Raw genomic sequence first — 16,020 nt, 5'->3', positions numbered from 1 at the left:
AAAAACAGCCTTTCACCCTTCTGTCAGTCAATTCAGCCTGTGCCTATCAGCACAGATATTAGAAGGCTGTGCTTAACAAGTTTGTTTTAAGGGAAAACCTCTTCCGGGCCTCTCTCCAGCAAGCAATGCATGCACTGGGAAAGAGGGAGCGGGAAGAGGGGCAGGCTCGATGTGAGTGTCAGTAGCAGCATGGAGACAAAGACAGAATGATGTATTGCAAGCAGGGCCGGTGCAAGAATTTTTGGGTACACAGGCGAAGATGGAAAAAATCATCTTCACTTGTGTACCTCTTATCCCGCCTTTGGTTTTATATCCCCTTTTTTATATGTCTTACCCCCTTTAGTGTATCTTATCCCCTATTTTTCCCCATTATGTGTCTTACACCTTGTGCGCCTCTTATCGCTTGTGTTTCTCCTACTCTCCCAGGCCCTTTGTGTCTTTTACTCTTTCAAGCTCCTTTGTGTGTTTCTATTTCACGCCCAGCCCGTCTATGTCCCCCAGCCCTGTGTCTCTTCTTCCTCTTCACCAGCCCCTCCGTGTCTCTTTCACCCCCAGACCCTTTTTTATTTCAACTCCCCGGCCCTTCTGAGTGTCACTTTCATCCCCAGCCCCTCTGTGCGTCTTTCTCACCCCCAGGCCCATCTGTGTGTCTCTCTCACCCCCAGGCCCATCTGTGTGTCTCTCTCACCCCCAGGCCCATCTGTGTGTCTCTCTCACCCCCAGGCCCATCTGTGTGTCTCTCTCACCCCCAGGACCATCTGTGTGTCTCTCTCACCCCCAGGCCCATCTGTGTGTCTCTCTCACCCCTCATGTCCCTCTGTGTGCTTTTCTCCTCAATCAGGCCCCCCTGTGTGCCACTCTCCATGTCTCTTAGTGTTCCTCTCCCCTCCATGTCCATTAGTTGTCCTCTCCCCTCTCTTCCCCTCCCTTAATGGTCCTCTTCCCTCCCTCCCCTGTTCCTTAGTGTTCCTCTCCCCCCCCTTACCTGTCTTAGTGCCCCCCTCTTAGTGTACTTCTCCCCTCGCCCTTAGTGTTTTTTTCCCTTCCCTGTCCCTTAGTGTTCCTCTTACATAGTTACATAGCTGAAAAGAGACTAGCGTCCATCAAGTTCAGCCTTCCATACATTTGTTTTTTGCTGTCGATCCAAAAGATCAACCCTCCATTACCTGTCTTAATGTTCCTTCCACCCCCCCCTTAGTGTTTCACTCCCCTCCCTTCCCTCTCTTTTAGTGGTGTCCGCCCACCCCAGTGTTCCTTTTCTCTTCCCTCCCCTGTACCTTAGTAGCCCCCCTTAATGTTCCTTTCTCTTCCCCCCTTAGTGTTCCTCTCCCCTCCATCATTTTTAGTAGTCAATATATTTATATTCAACTATATCCAATATATATTATTATCCAATCATAGAAACACATTTTTATGGACCGCCTGTTTTTGGAAAAGCGCTACAAGGGTTAAAAAAAGTGATTTACTTAACTTTTAGCCTCGCGGCACTAGTCTCCTCAGAGAAGCTCTAACTCTTTGGCTGAGATCATCAATGCTGATGATCTTAGCCAACCCATGCTTTCCCATAGGAATGTTTGGGAGGCTAGGGAGCATGCACAGCAAAACACTGTGCCAATCGGATGGTTTCCTGAGACTGACTAGAATAGCAAAGTTTTACTCTGCTATTTTATGAAAGCACCCCAAGTGGCTGACAGCGACTAGAGGCAGGTTTATCCTGCAAACTAAACATTGCCATTCCTGCAGAACGACAATGTTTTCAACTGCAGGGTTGAAAGAGGAAGCACGTGATACCCAGACCACTTCACCGAAATGAGTGTTCCTTTAATAAAACCTGCAAACATACAAAATACACTAGGTAAAACATCATAAGTATGTGTATATATATATATATATATATATATATATATATATATATATATATGTTCTACCATGTCTTGTCATTTCCTACTGCATCACAAAAGTTGCTCTATGGAAGAGCCTAGTGAGCAGGGGTGAATATTCTGGGATAAATGTGCACAAGGTAAAATAAAACTTTAAAAACAACACTAGTGTCAGAAATACAATAGACGTATTTCATTATATTGTTTAGCTATTTTGATACCTGCCCCCCACACCCCTCCCTAAAATTGCTTAGGAAAGATATTTTTACTCACCTTTTCTTCCACACTACACTGGTCTTGCCGTGGCAGGCCTCCATGACTGAGATCCTCAATTTAGATGATCTCAGACAATTTAATGCTTTTCCGAAGGCTATTGCGCATACGTGGCAAAATGTTGCGTTGCGGCAATCAGCATCTCTTCATAGAGATAAATGTAGTAAATGCATGTCTATGGGGAACATTCAGTGTCTCAGTGCAGAACATGGACTAGGAAGCACCTCTAGTGGCCATTTGAGTGACTGCCACTAGAGGTGTTACTGGCCAGCAATGTAAACACTGTATTTTCTCAGAAAAGGCAGGGTTTACAGTGCTCAGCCTCCAGGGACAGGCTTTAGATACCAGAACCACTACATTAAAGGAAAACTATAGCACTAGAAAAATAGAGTATACCACTGTAAAATTCTTCTGGCACTTTACAGATTCCAGCGCTGATGTCCCTCTGCACTGGGTCAGGCTCCACCTCCACCGATGGCAGTCGGCAAGGGAAACCTAATACACATGCTGCGCTCGCATTAGACTACCCCATAGGAAAAAAGTGCTCAATGATTTCCTATGGGGTATGGGGTTTTAGATAATGCTGGATGTCCTCATGCAGAGCCTGAGGATGTCCAGCATCCTTTAGTGGACCAAATGTCGCCTAACCATCCAGAAGTGCCTCTCATGTCTGTTTGCAAGACAGCCACTAGAGGTGGAATTAACCCAGCAATTTAATTATTGCAGTTTATCAATAACTGTAGTTATTTCAGTTGCAAGGTTAAGGGAACTGGGACAGTTCTCCTAGACCACTTCAATGAGCTGAAGTGGTCTTGGTGCCTATAGTGTCCCTTTAGGTGGTTCAGGTGACCATAGTATCTCTTTAACTAAAATGTTATTGATCACCTTTAAAAAGAGCAATGTTGTATCCCCTTAACATTTGCTTCTTAGTTACTAGAGAAAGCATGAAGGATCAGCGTGACAGCTAATACCACACATGCAAATATATTGCCTATCGTCATCAAGCTCATCAAGATTCAGATCATAATAGTAGGTTACATTAATTTTATAGACCACACATTATACAAAATTATTGCTGATAATCACTATTTCACAATAAGACATAGCTAATAAATTTAATACATAAATATACTGGCTAAACTTCGGAACTAGTTTTTGTTAAGTAATTCTCCATTTTTTTTTTTTTACATACTAAGAAATGTTGGACATGAACTGAGAGGTCTTACCCTGCTCCATCAACCGTGAAGATTTCCGTAAATTCAAGGAAGGATCTTCCAGTCTGTTAACATTTTCGTTAGAAGGAATAAGGTCATCTTCATCATTGGGATCACTAACAGCATCTTTGACAACTGCCACATCCATTATATCATCAAGACCAACACCTTTAGAGGAAAAGTATTGTTCTATGACTATGTTCTGTAATAAGCATGCAAAACAAACACTTCAAAGCCCAGCGAGAAGTGTAATGTGCATCTGCAGTCAGCAACATTGTATCAAGTTCAACTGCTTTAGAGTGAATCAGAAGTGATTTTAAAAGCAAAATAAATTAAAGAATTAACCATAAAATTGCTCGATAAACATCGCATATATTTTGATAAGATATAATCTTCATGTAAAAACTTATATTGATTGTGTTGGAATTACACTTAAATTCCGATGCCAACTAAAGATATGAGAAGACAAAATAGAGGCTAGTTTATGTTTTGGTTAAGCCTGAAGTTGACAAAACTTGACAAAAGGTTCCACGGTCATGTTTTGTCAATTCCCACTGCATCACTCGAGTTGCTCTATGGAAAATCCTATGGTTGTGTCTTTAAACATCTGTGCAAAACAGTGATGCGGGCAATCGGTGGATGAAGTGCCACCAAGTGAAGAAAGAAGATGCATTACAAAGAAAGAGTCCCGCAAAGGAGAGCTTCAGGTAAGTTTAACTCACCTCTGTTTATCCTATGCCACTGCATGCCGAGGAGAGATGTCACCATTGGGGGTTTTTGCAAAACATGCAAATACATATGTAGGTAACAGGGCAGTTTTGACATATGCAATAATTATATTGTTACCTTCTCGCCCATAAAGGATCACCTTATACACCAAAACAACTTACATTACTTGCATGCTTAGATACATTAAAGGGAAACTCCAGTGCCAGGAAAACAACCGTTTTCCTGGCACTGGAGGGTCCCTCTCCCAGCCATCAATCCCCAGTTAAATAAGTCGCTGCCTCCTCCTCCGCGCCGCTCCTCCCTGTGATTCCGTCGGCCGGCGGGCGAGACTGATCCCGCCCACCGGCCGAGGAGACCTAATGCGCATGCGTGGCAATTCCGCGCATGCGCATTAGGTCTCCCCATAGGAAAGCATTGAAAACTATTTTTAATGCTTTCCTATGGGGATTTGAGCGACGCTGGAGGTCCTCACACAGCGTGAGGACGTCCAGCGACGCTCTAGCACAGATTTCCTGTGCTATGGACCAGGAAGAGACCTCTAGTGGATGTCTAGTATACAGCCACTAGAGGTGGAGTTAACCCTGCAAGGTAATTATTGCAGTTTTTAAAAAACTGCAATAATTACACTTACAGGGTTAGGAGTAGTGAGAGTTGGCACCCAGACCACTCCAATGAGCAGAAGTGGTCTGGGTGCCTGGAGTGTCCCTTTAAGTTCCATTATCAAAGAATTCCAGCAAACAGTGACTGATAACTATGGTGACTTCTAACAATCTCTGCAGCTCAAAGACTGAATACAGTGTGTGCACCTATTCACCGAGGACACTAACCCAATAAGATAACCATGAGGCAGGGATCGAACTGTCCTATGCTTAAAATTCTGAACGGAAGATGTTGTCTCCTTGCTTTTGAGTGATTTACTATTTATTTCTCACCACCCAATCTGAATTAACAATATTGTACTGTTGGATTTATATTTCTCTATTACAGGGCTTGACAAATTTGCTTGAAATCTAGGAGCCAGCTAGAAAAGTTAGGAGACAGATTCATCAACGTCAAAAATACAATTCTTAAAGGGACACTATAATCACCAGAACCACTACAGCTTAATGTAGTTGTTCTAAATCAAGCATGTCGAACTCAAAGGCTAGCACAGGCTAAATAAATAAGGTTTAAGTTTATGTGGGCAGCAAAAAATAAATAAAAATAAACAGCATCCCCCTCCTATTAAACCCCAGTGTCCCCTCTTTATACTAAATCCCAGTCCCCCCCTCCCCTCCCCACTACTAAACCCCGGCCCTTGTTTAAAAAAAACAACATTAGCCAACAAGCAGACTCCACTCACATTGCCGCTGCCAGTATGCGACTCCTTAGTCCAGCCTCTGGTATATCCCCAATGGCGCCATCCGCACCCTGTGTGGATGTGGTTCCTCCCGATACTCCTTGAAACCCTGTGAAGGTGGAACACGTTGACGTCACGTCAAAATGTGACGTGGCGTTAAGTGCCTCCGTGCACCTCCGGGTCCTCCACTGTCCAGCCGCAGCCATCGCAATATTGACCAACACACACTTACTGACAGACACACACACTGACAGACAGACACTATCACACATTTACACGTTATTGCACACACACCATTTTATTTATTGTCCTCTACCTTTGGGAGCAGGTGCCAACTCTGCCTTAGTAAGCAAAGCAAACTCGCGGCTCGCTGGTCCGCAAACATATTCATTGTGGGCCGCATGCGGTCCGAGTTTGACATGCTTGTTCTAAAGTCTATATACTATCCCTGCACGCTTTTTAATGTAAGCACTGACTTTACAGATTAAAGGCAGGGTTTACATTGCTGTCTGGTAACACCTCTAGTGACAGTCACTCAGACGGCCTCTATAAGTGCTTCCTGGGTTAGTGCTGCACAGTGTGCAGCACCTATGTTAATGCTCCCCTTGGGGATGTATTGATTTAGTGCATCTCCATGAGGAGAAGTTGATTGGGCAGAATTTTGTTTTGCCACGCATGCACAATTGTCTCCTTGTTTTTTTCTATGGGGAAGCAATGAATTGGCTGGGGTCATCACAATTAATGATCTCAGCCATGGAGGTGGCGCCAGCCACGGCGTCACCAGCACTGCGTGGGAAAGGGGGGGAGTAAAAACATGTTTCCCATGTGTTTGGAGGGGAGCAGGTCACGTAAACATACACACTCACTGACAGACACATATACTCAGCCAAAAAATTCACCCAGCCTACCTACCTTTGGGAGAGATGGAGTGGATCAGCTTTCCCTGGGGGGTGTGTTGTCATCTCCCTGCTCTGCTCCCTACAGCTCTGTTTAGTGATGTGGAGCTGGAATGGCGTCATATTCCGGCTCCTGATATCACTGAAGGATGCGCGGGGAGCAGAGCATGGAGATTAAAGCTCCCTCGCCGCCTTGCTCATTCAGTCGCCCGCCTCCATCCTTTAGCTCCCAATGAGCCGACCGTCTGCCTGCCTGCCCGTCTCAGCCCTGCGTGAGCAGACTGCCCGCCTCTAATCTCAGGCATCCGGTCACCTAAGGGGCTGACCTATCGTTCCTGTAAGTTTTCTTTTAATTGTCCTATTTATAGTTAAATCCCCCCTCTCATAATATTGTAAAGCGCTACGGAATCTGTTGGCGTTATATAAATGGCAATAATAATAATAATAATAATAATAATAGGCTCACAAATCCCAGGCGCCCATGCTCTCTTGCATATCCATTAACAAGGCACCAATACCTATTGGTAGGGAGCACAAAACTACACACTACTGAAACTGGAGTTTGTCTGAAGCTCCATATCACATGAGTACAAACTTTTCAAGTGTTGTTTGTCCTCACAAAAATACTACATCATAGGCTGTTCTGTTTTATCTTTTTTTTTTTTTCATGTATCCATGGAAAAGGAACCTAACTTAAAGGAAGAAAGCACTGATTTTCCCATAGAAATCCAATATTTGCACTGATGTTACTACTGCAATGGATTTCGGGTGCTTTTGCTCATTATTCCATTTTAAACATGGATTTTTTTCTTGAAAAACAAGGAAGAGATGCCAAGCCACGGACAGCTGTTTCAGTGTAAACATTATTATTACTTCTAAGCCATGTGACCACTACATTAGGCTCTAAGGGTTATACTGATTAGACTGTCCCTTTAAAAGGTACTTTAAAAACTCTGAGCTTTATAATGAGAGGTGGCAAAAGAACAGGTTTTCTGAGAATACAATTAATTATGGTAGCACTATATGCTATGGGGGCCAGTGATAGAATAAGAGCATCAGCTAATAGGCTATCACTATTGCTCAAGCAAATACTTCTACATTTGCAAACATGTTGTAAAGAGTAAGCCAAGCCAAGCCTGTACCTGGGGGGGGAGGGGGAGGCATCTTTAAAGGGAAACTCCAGTGCCAGAAAAACTATCCGTTTTTCTGGCACTGGAGGGTCCCTCTCCCTCCCACCCACCAATCCCCAGTTATTGAAGGGGTGAAAACCCCTTCAGTCACTTACCTGGGACAGCGGCGATGTCCCTCGCCACTGTCTCCGCCTCCGCGACGCTCCTCCTAATGATTACGTCGGCCGGTGGGCGAGACTAATCTCGCTCACCGGCCGAGGAGACCTAATGCGCATGCGCGGAAATGCCGCGCATGCGCATTACGTCTCCCCATAGGAAAGCATTGAAAAATCATTTCAATGCTTTCCTATGGGGTTTTGAGCGACGCTGGAGGTCCTCACACAGCGTGAGGACGTCCAGCGACGCTCTAGCACAGGAAACCTGTGCTAGAACCCAGGAAGTGACCTCTAGTGGCTGTCTAATAGACAGTCACTAGAGGTGGAGTTAACCCTGCAATGTAAATATTGCAGTTTATGAAAAACTGCAGTAATTACACTTGCAGGGTTAAGGGTAGTGGGAGTTGGCACCCAGACCACTCCAATGAGCAGAAGTGGTCTGGGTGCCTGGAGTGTCCCTTTAAGTATTAAACTATTAAAAAAATGTTTAACACTTAAGGGTAAGAAGATGCTGGTGGACTACAGCACCATAACCACTTTATTGACATAAGATGTTTTGGTGGCAAGAGTAGCTGTTTAAACAGCTGCACTTTTCATATATATTTTGGTGTATATTGCTTTACTTTATATAGTGTGCAATATATGTGACAGGGTTATCAGTCAACGACGTATGACATTTAAAGTGGCACTGTCAATTGCTAGATCCAAAGCGGACATATCTGCTAGCATGTTGGTGCAAAGCGGTTATAAAGAAGAGTTGCCTAAACTATCTCTGCTTGCCATTGTCAAGTTGTTCCTAAACTGTGTATTAAGGTCCTGGCAGCTTAATTTGTCAGGATCTGTGTCACTTATGTACTCAAGCACATGTGTGAAAGCACAAAATGTGGATATATACATTCCACAAAACTGGAGAATCTTGCATTTCATTTAAGTTGTTGATAATTAACAATTTTTGTTTAACCCCTTAAGGACCAAACTTCTGGAATAAAAGGGAATCAAGACATGTCACACATTATTATTATTATTGCCATTTATATAACGCCAACAGATTCCGTAGCGCTTTACAATATTATGAGAGGGGATTTAACTATAAATAGGACAATTACAGATAAACTTACAGGAACAATAGGTTGAAGAGGACCCTGCTCAATCGAGCTTACATTCTATAGGACGTCATGTGTCCTTAAGGGGTTAAAAATAATTCTCCTTTAGATTTGCATTTGTTGGACGATCACATTAATGACATTTACATTGTTATTTGTCTTTATATTCAAAACTCTGATGTTATCTCCTTGAAAAATATGCATTCAATTAGCAATGTGCAAGTTGAAAATGCCTGCTCCAATATCTATCGTGATGACTGGTGGCAAATAATAGGCTCAATTGCCACCTTTTGCCAACATTAACTCCTACTGTATACAAAATGATCTCTGCAGTTTAATGTACATTCTCTAAGTGCCTTGGAATTTTATTGATAATTCAGCTTAATCTATACACCGGTTGATTTTTTTAACTTTATGCAAACTCAGTGTAACAGTGCCTCTTTAACCCCTTTAAGGACCAAACTTCTGGAATAAAAGGGAATCATGACATGTCACACATGTCATGTGTCCTTTAAGGGAAACTCCAGTGCCAGGAAAACCTCCTCTGCATTGCGTCGGCCGGTGGGCGAGACTGATCCCGACCACCGGCTGGGGAGACCTAATGCGCATGCGCGGCAATGCCGCGCATTAGCGCTCCCCATAGGAAAACATTTCAATGCATTTCAATGCTTTCCTTTGGGGAAATGAGCGATGATGGAGGTCCTCACATAGCGTGAGGACGTCCAGCGACGCTATAGCACAGGTTTCCTGTGCTAGAAACCAGGAAGTGCCCTCTAGTGGCTGTCTAGTAGACAGCCACTAGAGGTGGAGTTAACAATGCAAGGTAATTATTGCAGTTTATAAATAACTGCAATAATTACACTTGCAGAGTTAAGAGTAGTGGGAGTTGGCACCCAGACCACTCCAATGGGCAGAAGTGGTCTGGGTGCCTGGAGTGTCCCTTTAAGGGGTTAAAGTGCTTTAGTGAGTAAAACTCACCAAGTATGCAGAAATACACTATTTAATGCAATAAAATAATGGAAATTTGAAGAAGCATTTTCTGCTGCAAGGATATCAAAGCTTCCTTTGCCATGACACCTGACTAATGCGTAGAATTAATTCTTCACAAAGAAATTATTTATGTGGTAAATACAGTTGGAAAAAAGTTTATTTGCATATCAACTGAAGCAGCATTTTAAAAACAATATGTACTTATGGCTTATCATTGTACCTGTAGAAGAGGATATCTGGAAATTAGGGTCTGTGCTATCCAAAACCGGTAAACAGAATTGGGTGCTTGCAGATCCTAGCATTGGATCCTTGTCACTAAGCATGTTCTTCAATGAATCCTCTATGACATTTTGGCTTGTGGCAAAATCGTCACAACCTTCACTTTCTAGGTTAGAACCTAGAAAAAGTGCATCATCTAAGTGTTCGGTAGGAATTAAATGGTTGAATGTGTCAACTATATCCATGAAGACTTCTGTTTATCTTTCAGTCCTAAAAAGTAAAGCATTTAATTTAGTTAGATTAACTTGTCAATATAAAACACCAGGACACAAATTATTCCATGCATAGATTGTTTTAAACAAAATACCACTTGTAAAAAAAAAAAGAAAGACATCCAGTGCCTCATCACTCCCCCAATTCTGGTTGTGCCTCAGTCTGTTTACTAATCTACATTAAAGGGACACTATAGTCACCTAAACAACTTTAGCTTAATGAAGCAGTTTTAGTGTATAGATTATGCTCTCAGGTTTCACTGCTCAATTCTCTGCCATTTAGGAGTTAAATCACTTTGTTTCAGTGTATGCAGTGATTGCCACACGTCCCCTGGCTCTGATTGACACAGCCTACATTAAAAAAAAAAAACTGGTTTCACTTTCAATCAGATGTAATTTACCTTAAACAATCTCTTGCTCTGTAATTTTATCTTTAATCACTCTTGCAGGGTCTAGCAAGCTATTAACATAGCAGGGGATAAGAAAATCTAAATTAAACCGAACTTGCAATAAAGGAAGGAGAAACATTAGATGACTCTTTACAGGAAGTGTTTATGAAGGCTGTGCAAGTCACATGCAGGAAGGTGTGACTATGGTTCAAAAACAAAGTGATGTACCTCCTAAATGGCAGAGGATTAAGTATTGAGACTGCAGTGGCATGATCTATAGACCAAAACTGCTTCAAGTTGTTTTGGTGACTATAGTGTCCCTTTAATGCACTGTCTAATAGGAATCAGGCATCAATCCATTAACCAAGTGAACAAAAAGAAAAATTATATAACATGAGAAAAATACAAGGCAGAAGAAGATGTCTGACAAGGAAAACTTACAACACTAGTATATAAGTCTATTATATCTCTTTTACAATATCTGGAAGTTTAGGATTATTTTTTTCTGGTTTTGAGGTAACAGTGAAACTAGCATTAAAGGGACACTATAGTCACCAGAACAACTACAGCTTATTGTATTTGTTCGGGTGAGTATATGCATTCCCTTCAGGCTTTTTGCAGTAAACACAGTTTTTTCAGAGAAAAGGCAGTGTTTACATTACAGCTTAGAGATACCTCCAGCAGCCACACCTCAGATGGCTACTAGAGGCCCTTCAGGCTTTTTGCAGTAAACACAGTTTTTTCAGAGAAAAGGCAGTGTTTACATTACAGCTTAGAGATACCTCCAGCAGCCACACCTCAGATGGCTACTAGAGGTGCTTCCTGGGGCAGTGCTGCACAGTGTGCAGAACACTGCCATTCAGTGTCTCCACCCTCTGATTGGAGACACTGATTTTTTTTCTCATAGAGATGCATTAATTCAATGCATCTCTATGAGGAGCTGCCGATTAGCCAGGGCTGTTTGGCTTGTGCTTCCTCTGATCTGCCTCCTTGACAGTCTTTGCCAATCCAGTGCTTTCCTATGTGAAAGCATTGTGCTTGGCTTTTGACCAACACTTCTGATGATGTCAGTCAAACAGGCAGATCATGGACAGAACCAGCAGCAGCAGACTGCAATAAAGGTAAGATATTTCTATATTTAGGAGGGCAAGTGGGGGCCAGCGAGACTAGATTGTGGTTTTAACACTATAGGGTCAGGAAAACATGTTTGTGTTCCTGATCTATAGTGTTCCTTTAAATCTAGACTATTTAACTGTACACTTGTGTTGAGATTTATCTGACATTGTTTCTTTTCCCTCTTTTTACTTCTCTGCCTCCCACCTTTTCTCTTATTTATACAAATGTTACAAAATTGTGACCTGTCCAATATGCACCCTGTCTGTACTGATGGTATTCTGATATCACAGGACACTGACACATTCAAATACAAAGTACCGTATTTATCGGCGTATAACACGCACTTTTTCTCCCTGAAAATAGGGGGGAAATGATGGGTGCGTGTTATACGCCGATATACCATATTTACTTACCTGTCTTGAAGCGTGGGCCGGCTTCACAGCGCGCACCGCGGTACTGGAACTTAAATTTCAGGTTCCGGTTTCCGGCGGGACAGAAAGGAAGTGTGCACACGGAACCTGAAATTTAAGTTCCTGTACCGCGGTGCGCGCTGTGAAGCCGGCCCACGCTTCAAGACAGGTAAGTAATTATGGGACAAGGGGAGGGAAAGTGCACTAGGGGACACTATGGGAGGGGGGGACACTATGGGAGGGGGGGGGACACTACTATGGAAAGGGGGGGGACACTATGGGATGAGGGGGGAACACTATGGGATGAGGGGGGGAACACTATGGGATGAGGGGGGGGGACACTATGGGATGGGGGGACACTATGGGAGGGGGTGGAGAATACTATGGGAGGGGGGAGAATACTATGGAAAGGGGGGGAACACTATGGGATGAGGGGGGGAACACTATGGGATGAGGGGGGGAACACTATGGGAGGGGGTGGAGAATACTATGGGAGGGGGTGGAGAATACTATGGAAAGGAGGGGAGCACTATGGGATGAGGGGGGGGGGCAATACTATGGGAGGGGGGACATTTCCTGGAATTTCCTTCTTAAAATGAGGTGCGTGTTATACGCCGGTGCGTGTTATACGCCGATAAATACGGTATTAAAAATATACATGTAATGTATTACACAATGGTATATAAAATGCTGAGGGCATCATTAGATTCCCTAAAAAAGTTAACCCCTTAAGGACAAAACCAACTGTACACATTTTGATCAAAACAAAACCTGGAATTTGACTATATTCATGTTAAACCATTATTTACCTCTTTCATATTAAGTGCACCCACAATTATTATAAATCATTTTGTTTAGAAGAAACAGGGATTTCATTTCATATAAAATATTTATATATAAAACATAATTTTGTATGAATAAAATCTAAAAAAAAAAAGTGTGAAATGAAGAAACTTTATTTTCTCAGTTCTGCGTGGCATTTTAACTGTGAATGTCATAATACCTTTAGCTTTTACTGCAATATAACACAGGTTTTATGGGGTTTTGGAAACTTACAAGATCAAATATAGCACGGCCCCTTTTTCAGTTTATACACATTGAAATTTGACAGATTGGTGATGTTGCCTTGAAGCCCATATATTAGCCAAGTCATAAAAATTACCCCCATCATGGCATACCATTTGAAAAAGTAGACAACCCAGGGTATTCAAAATGGGGTATGTCCAGTCTTTTCTTGAAGCCACTTATTCGCATACATCCTTTCACTGATGATCTCATCATCAAATAATCACTGTAGTTTTACTGCTCCAAAATACTCATATATATATATATTTGCATTCTAAATGTATTTTGATATGAATATAATTAGAATGAAATTAAAATAAAAATTAAAGTATATGTAATGAGTGCAGCTCTCACTTTAGTATATATATACACACACACATACATACATACATACATACATATATATATATATATATATATATATATATATATATATATATATATATATATATATATATATATATATATATATATATATATATATATATATATATATATATATATATATATATATATATATATATATATATATATATATATATATATACAGGCAGTGCCCCAGAAAGGGATCGCCGGAGGTGAGTATCGCGGACCTCCTGGGGCTCAAAGTCATTTCAGCATTCTATACCGCTGCAACGGCATTAAAGCTCAGTAATAAGTGGACGGCATAAACCGCTGTAACGGCATTAAAGGAACACTAAAGTGTTACCGGCCCCCTTGCAGTTTACTTATCTTTTTCAAACTATAGTGGTTTCAGGTGACTATAGTGTCCCCCTTTAACCCCTTCAGGACGGAGTCAATAGTACACGTTCTGATCAAAACAAAACGTAAACAAAAACTGGATTTTGCGCAATATGTCTGTTCAACCGTAATTCACCTCTTTCCTATTAAATGCACTGACACTTATTATTTATCATTTTGTTCAGGAGAAACAGGGCTTTCATTTTATATCAAATATTTATATATGAAACATAATTTATTATGAATAAAATTTAAAAAACTGTGAGAAATTTAAAAAAAATTAAAATTTGTAGTTCCGCCTCACATTTTAGCTGTAAATGTCATAATACTGTTAGGTTTTACTGCAACAAAATGCACATATTTGTAATTAGCGATGTCTCATGAGTACAACAGTACTCCAGGTTTTATGGTGTTTTGGAAAGTTACAGGGTCAAATATAGAACGTTCCATTTTCAAATTGAAATTTGCCAGATTAGTAATGTTACCTTTGAGACGGTGTGGTAGCCCAGGAATGAGAATTACCCCCATAATGGCATGCCATTTGAAAAAGTAGACAACCCAAGGTATTGGGTATGTTTAGTCTTTTTTAGTAGCCACTTAGTCACAAACACTGGCCAAAGTTAGCGTTCATATTTGTTTGTGTGTGAAAAAAGCAAAAAACAAATATTTGGCCAGTGTTTGTGACTAAGTGGCTACTAAAAATGACCGGGCATACCCCATTTGCAATGCCTTGGGTTGTCTACTTTTGCAAATGGTATGCCATCATGGGGGTAATTCTTATTCCTGGGCTACCATACGATCTCAAAGGCAACATAACTAATCTGGCAAATTTCAATGTCAAAAAAATGAAATGCAAGCCTTATATGTGACTCTCTAACTTTCCAAAACACCATAAAACCTGTACATGGGGGGTACTGTTATTCTCGGGCGACTTCACTAAACACAAATATTAGTGTTTTAAAACAGTAAAACATATTACAACAATAATATAGTCCATAAAAGTGCCGTTTGTTTGTAAAAAAAAAATGCAAAAAACTTCACTTTTACTTAAAATATCATTGTTTTAATACAATTTACCAGTTTTAAACACTAATATTTGAGTTCAGCGAAGTCTCCCGAGTAAAACAGTACCCCCTATGTACAGGTTTTATGGTGTCTTGGAGAGTTACAGGGTCAAATATAGTGCATGCGAATTAAATTCTCTGCACTTTCTCCCTGTGTTGTCAGGCATGTCAATCAAATTTTAATTAATCAAATTACATAATTATGTTAAAAAATTACTTAAATATATACGTAGAATTTTAATATATATGCATTTATAGGTATTTAAATTCTACGTGTATCCTAATGTAATCTTTTATGTAATTATATGTATTTATCTCTATATATATATATATATATATATATACACCGTATATACTCGAGTATAAGCCGAGTTTTTCAGCACGTTTTTTGTGCTGAAAAAACCCAACTCGGCTTATACTCGAGTCAATAGTCTGTATTATGGCAATTTGCATTGCCATAATACAGACTGGGGGCTGTGGGGGCTGGCAGAGCTGTAACTTACCTGTCCTGCAGCTCCTGTCAGCTCCCTCCTCCTCCGCGCCGTCCGTTCAGCACCTCGGTCAGCTCCCAGTGTAGGTCTCGCGAGAGCCGCGGCTCTCGCGAGACTTACAGTGTGAGCTGACAGAAGAGCTGACCGGACGGCGCGGAGGAGGAGAGAGCTGACAGGAGCTGCAGGACAGGTAAGTTACAGCTCTGCCAGCCCCCCTCTCCCCCCCACTGAACTGCCAATACCACTGAACCACCTGGGAAGGAGAGCCCCCCTCCCTGCCATATATCAAGCAGGGAGGGGGGACGAAAAAAAAATATATTATAATAAAAAAAAAATAATTAAAAAAAATAACTAACAAAAAAATTAAAATAATAATTAATAAAATAAATAAATAATATAACAAAAAAAAGATTAAAATAATAAAATAACAATAATCAAAATGCCCACCCCCCAACACAAACACACACTGCATCACACACACTCACACTGCATCACATACACACACTGACACTCACTGCACTCATACACACGCACTGCACTCATA

The 16,020-nt window shown here is 41.4% G+C and overlaps 1 protein-coding gene across 2 annotated transcripts in view; it reads right to left on the bottom strand.

Moving 5' to 3' along the window:
* Positions 1-16,020, bottom strand: part of PHF3 (PHD finger protein 3) — an 89,105-nt gene that overhangs the window by 59,288 nt on the left and 13,797 nt on the right. For both annotated transcript variants that reach the window (XM_063442963.1, XM_063442964.1), the window contains exons 2-3: positions 9,930-10,198; positions 3,380-3,535 (exon numbers count right to left, since the gene is read on the bottom strand). In XM_063442963.1, the coding sequence (XP_063299033.1) occupies positions 3,380-3,535; positions 9,930-10,173 (400 nt within the window). In that variant the 5' untranslated portion in view covers positions 10,174-10,198. The remainder of the gene's footprint in view (positions 1-3,379; positions 3,536-9,929; positions 10,199-16,020) is intronic.

This window comes from Pelobates fuscus, chromosome 2, assembly GCF_036172605.1.
Source record: "Pelobates fuscus isolate aPelFus1 chromosome 2, aPelFus1.pri, whole genome shotgun sequence".
Classification (NCBI taxonomy): domain Eukaryota; kingdom Metazoa; phylum Chordata; class Amphibia; order Anura; family Pelobatidae; genus Pelobates; species Pelobates fuscus.
Note: the sequence above shows the minus strand (reverse complement) of the source record. Positions and strands in the feature narration are given on the sequence as shown.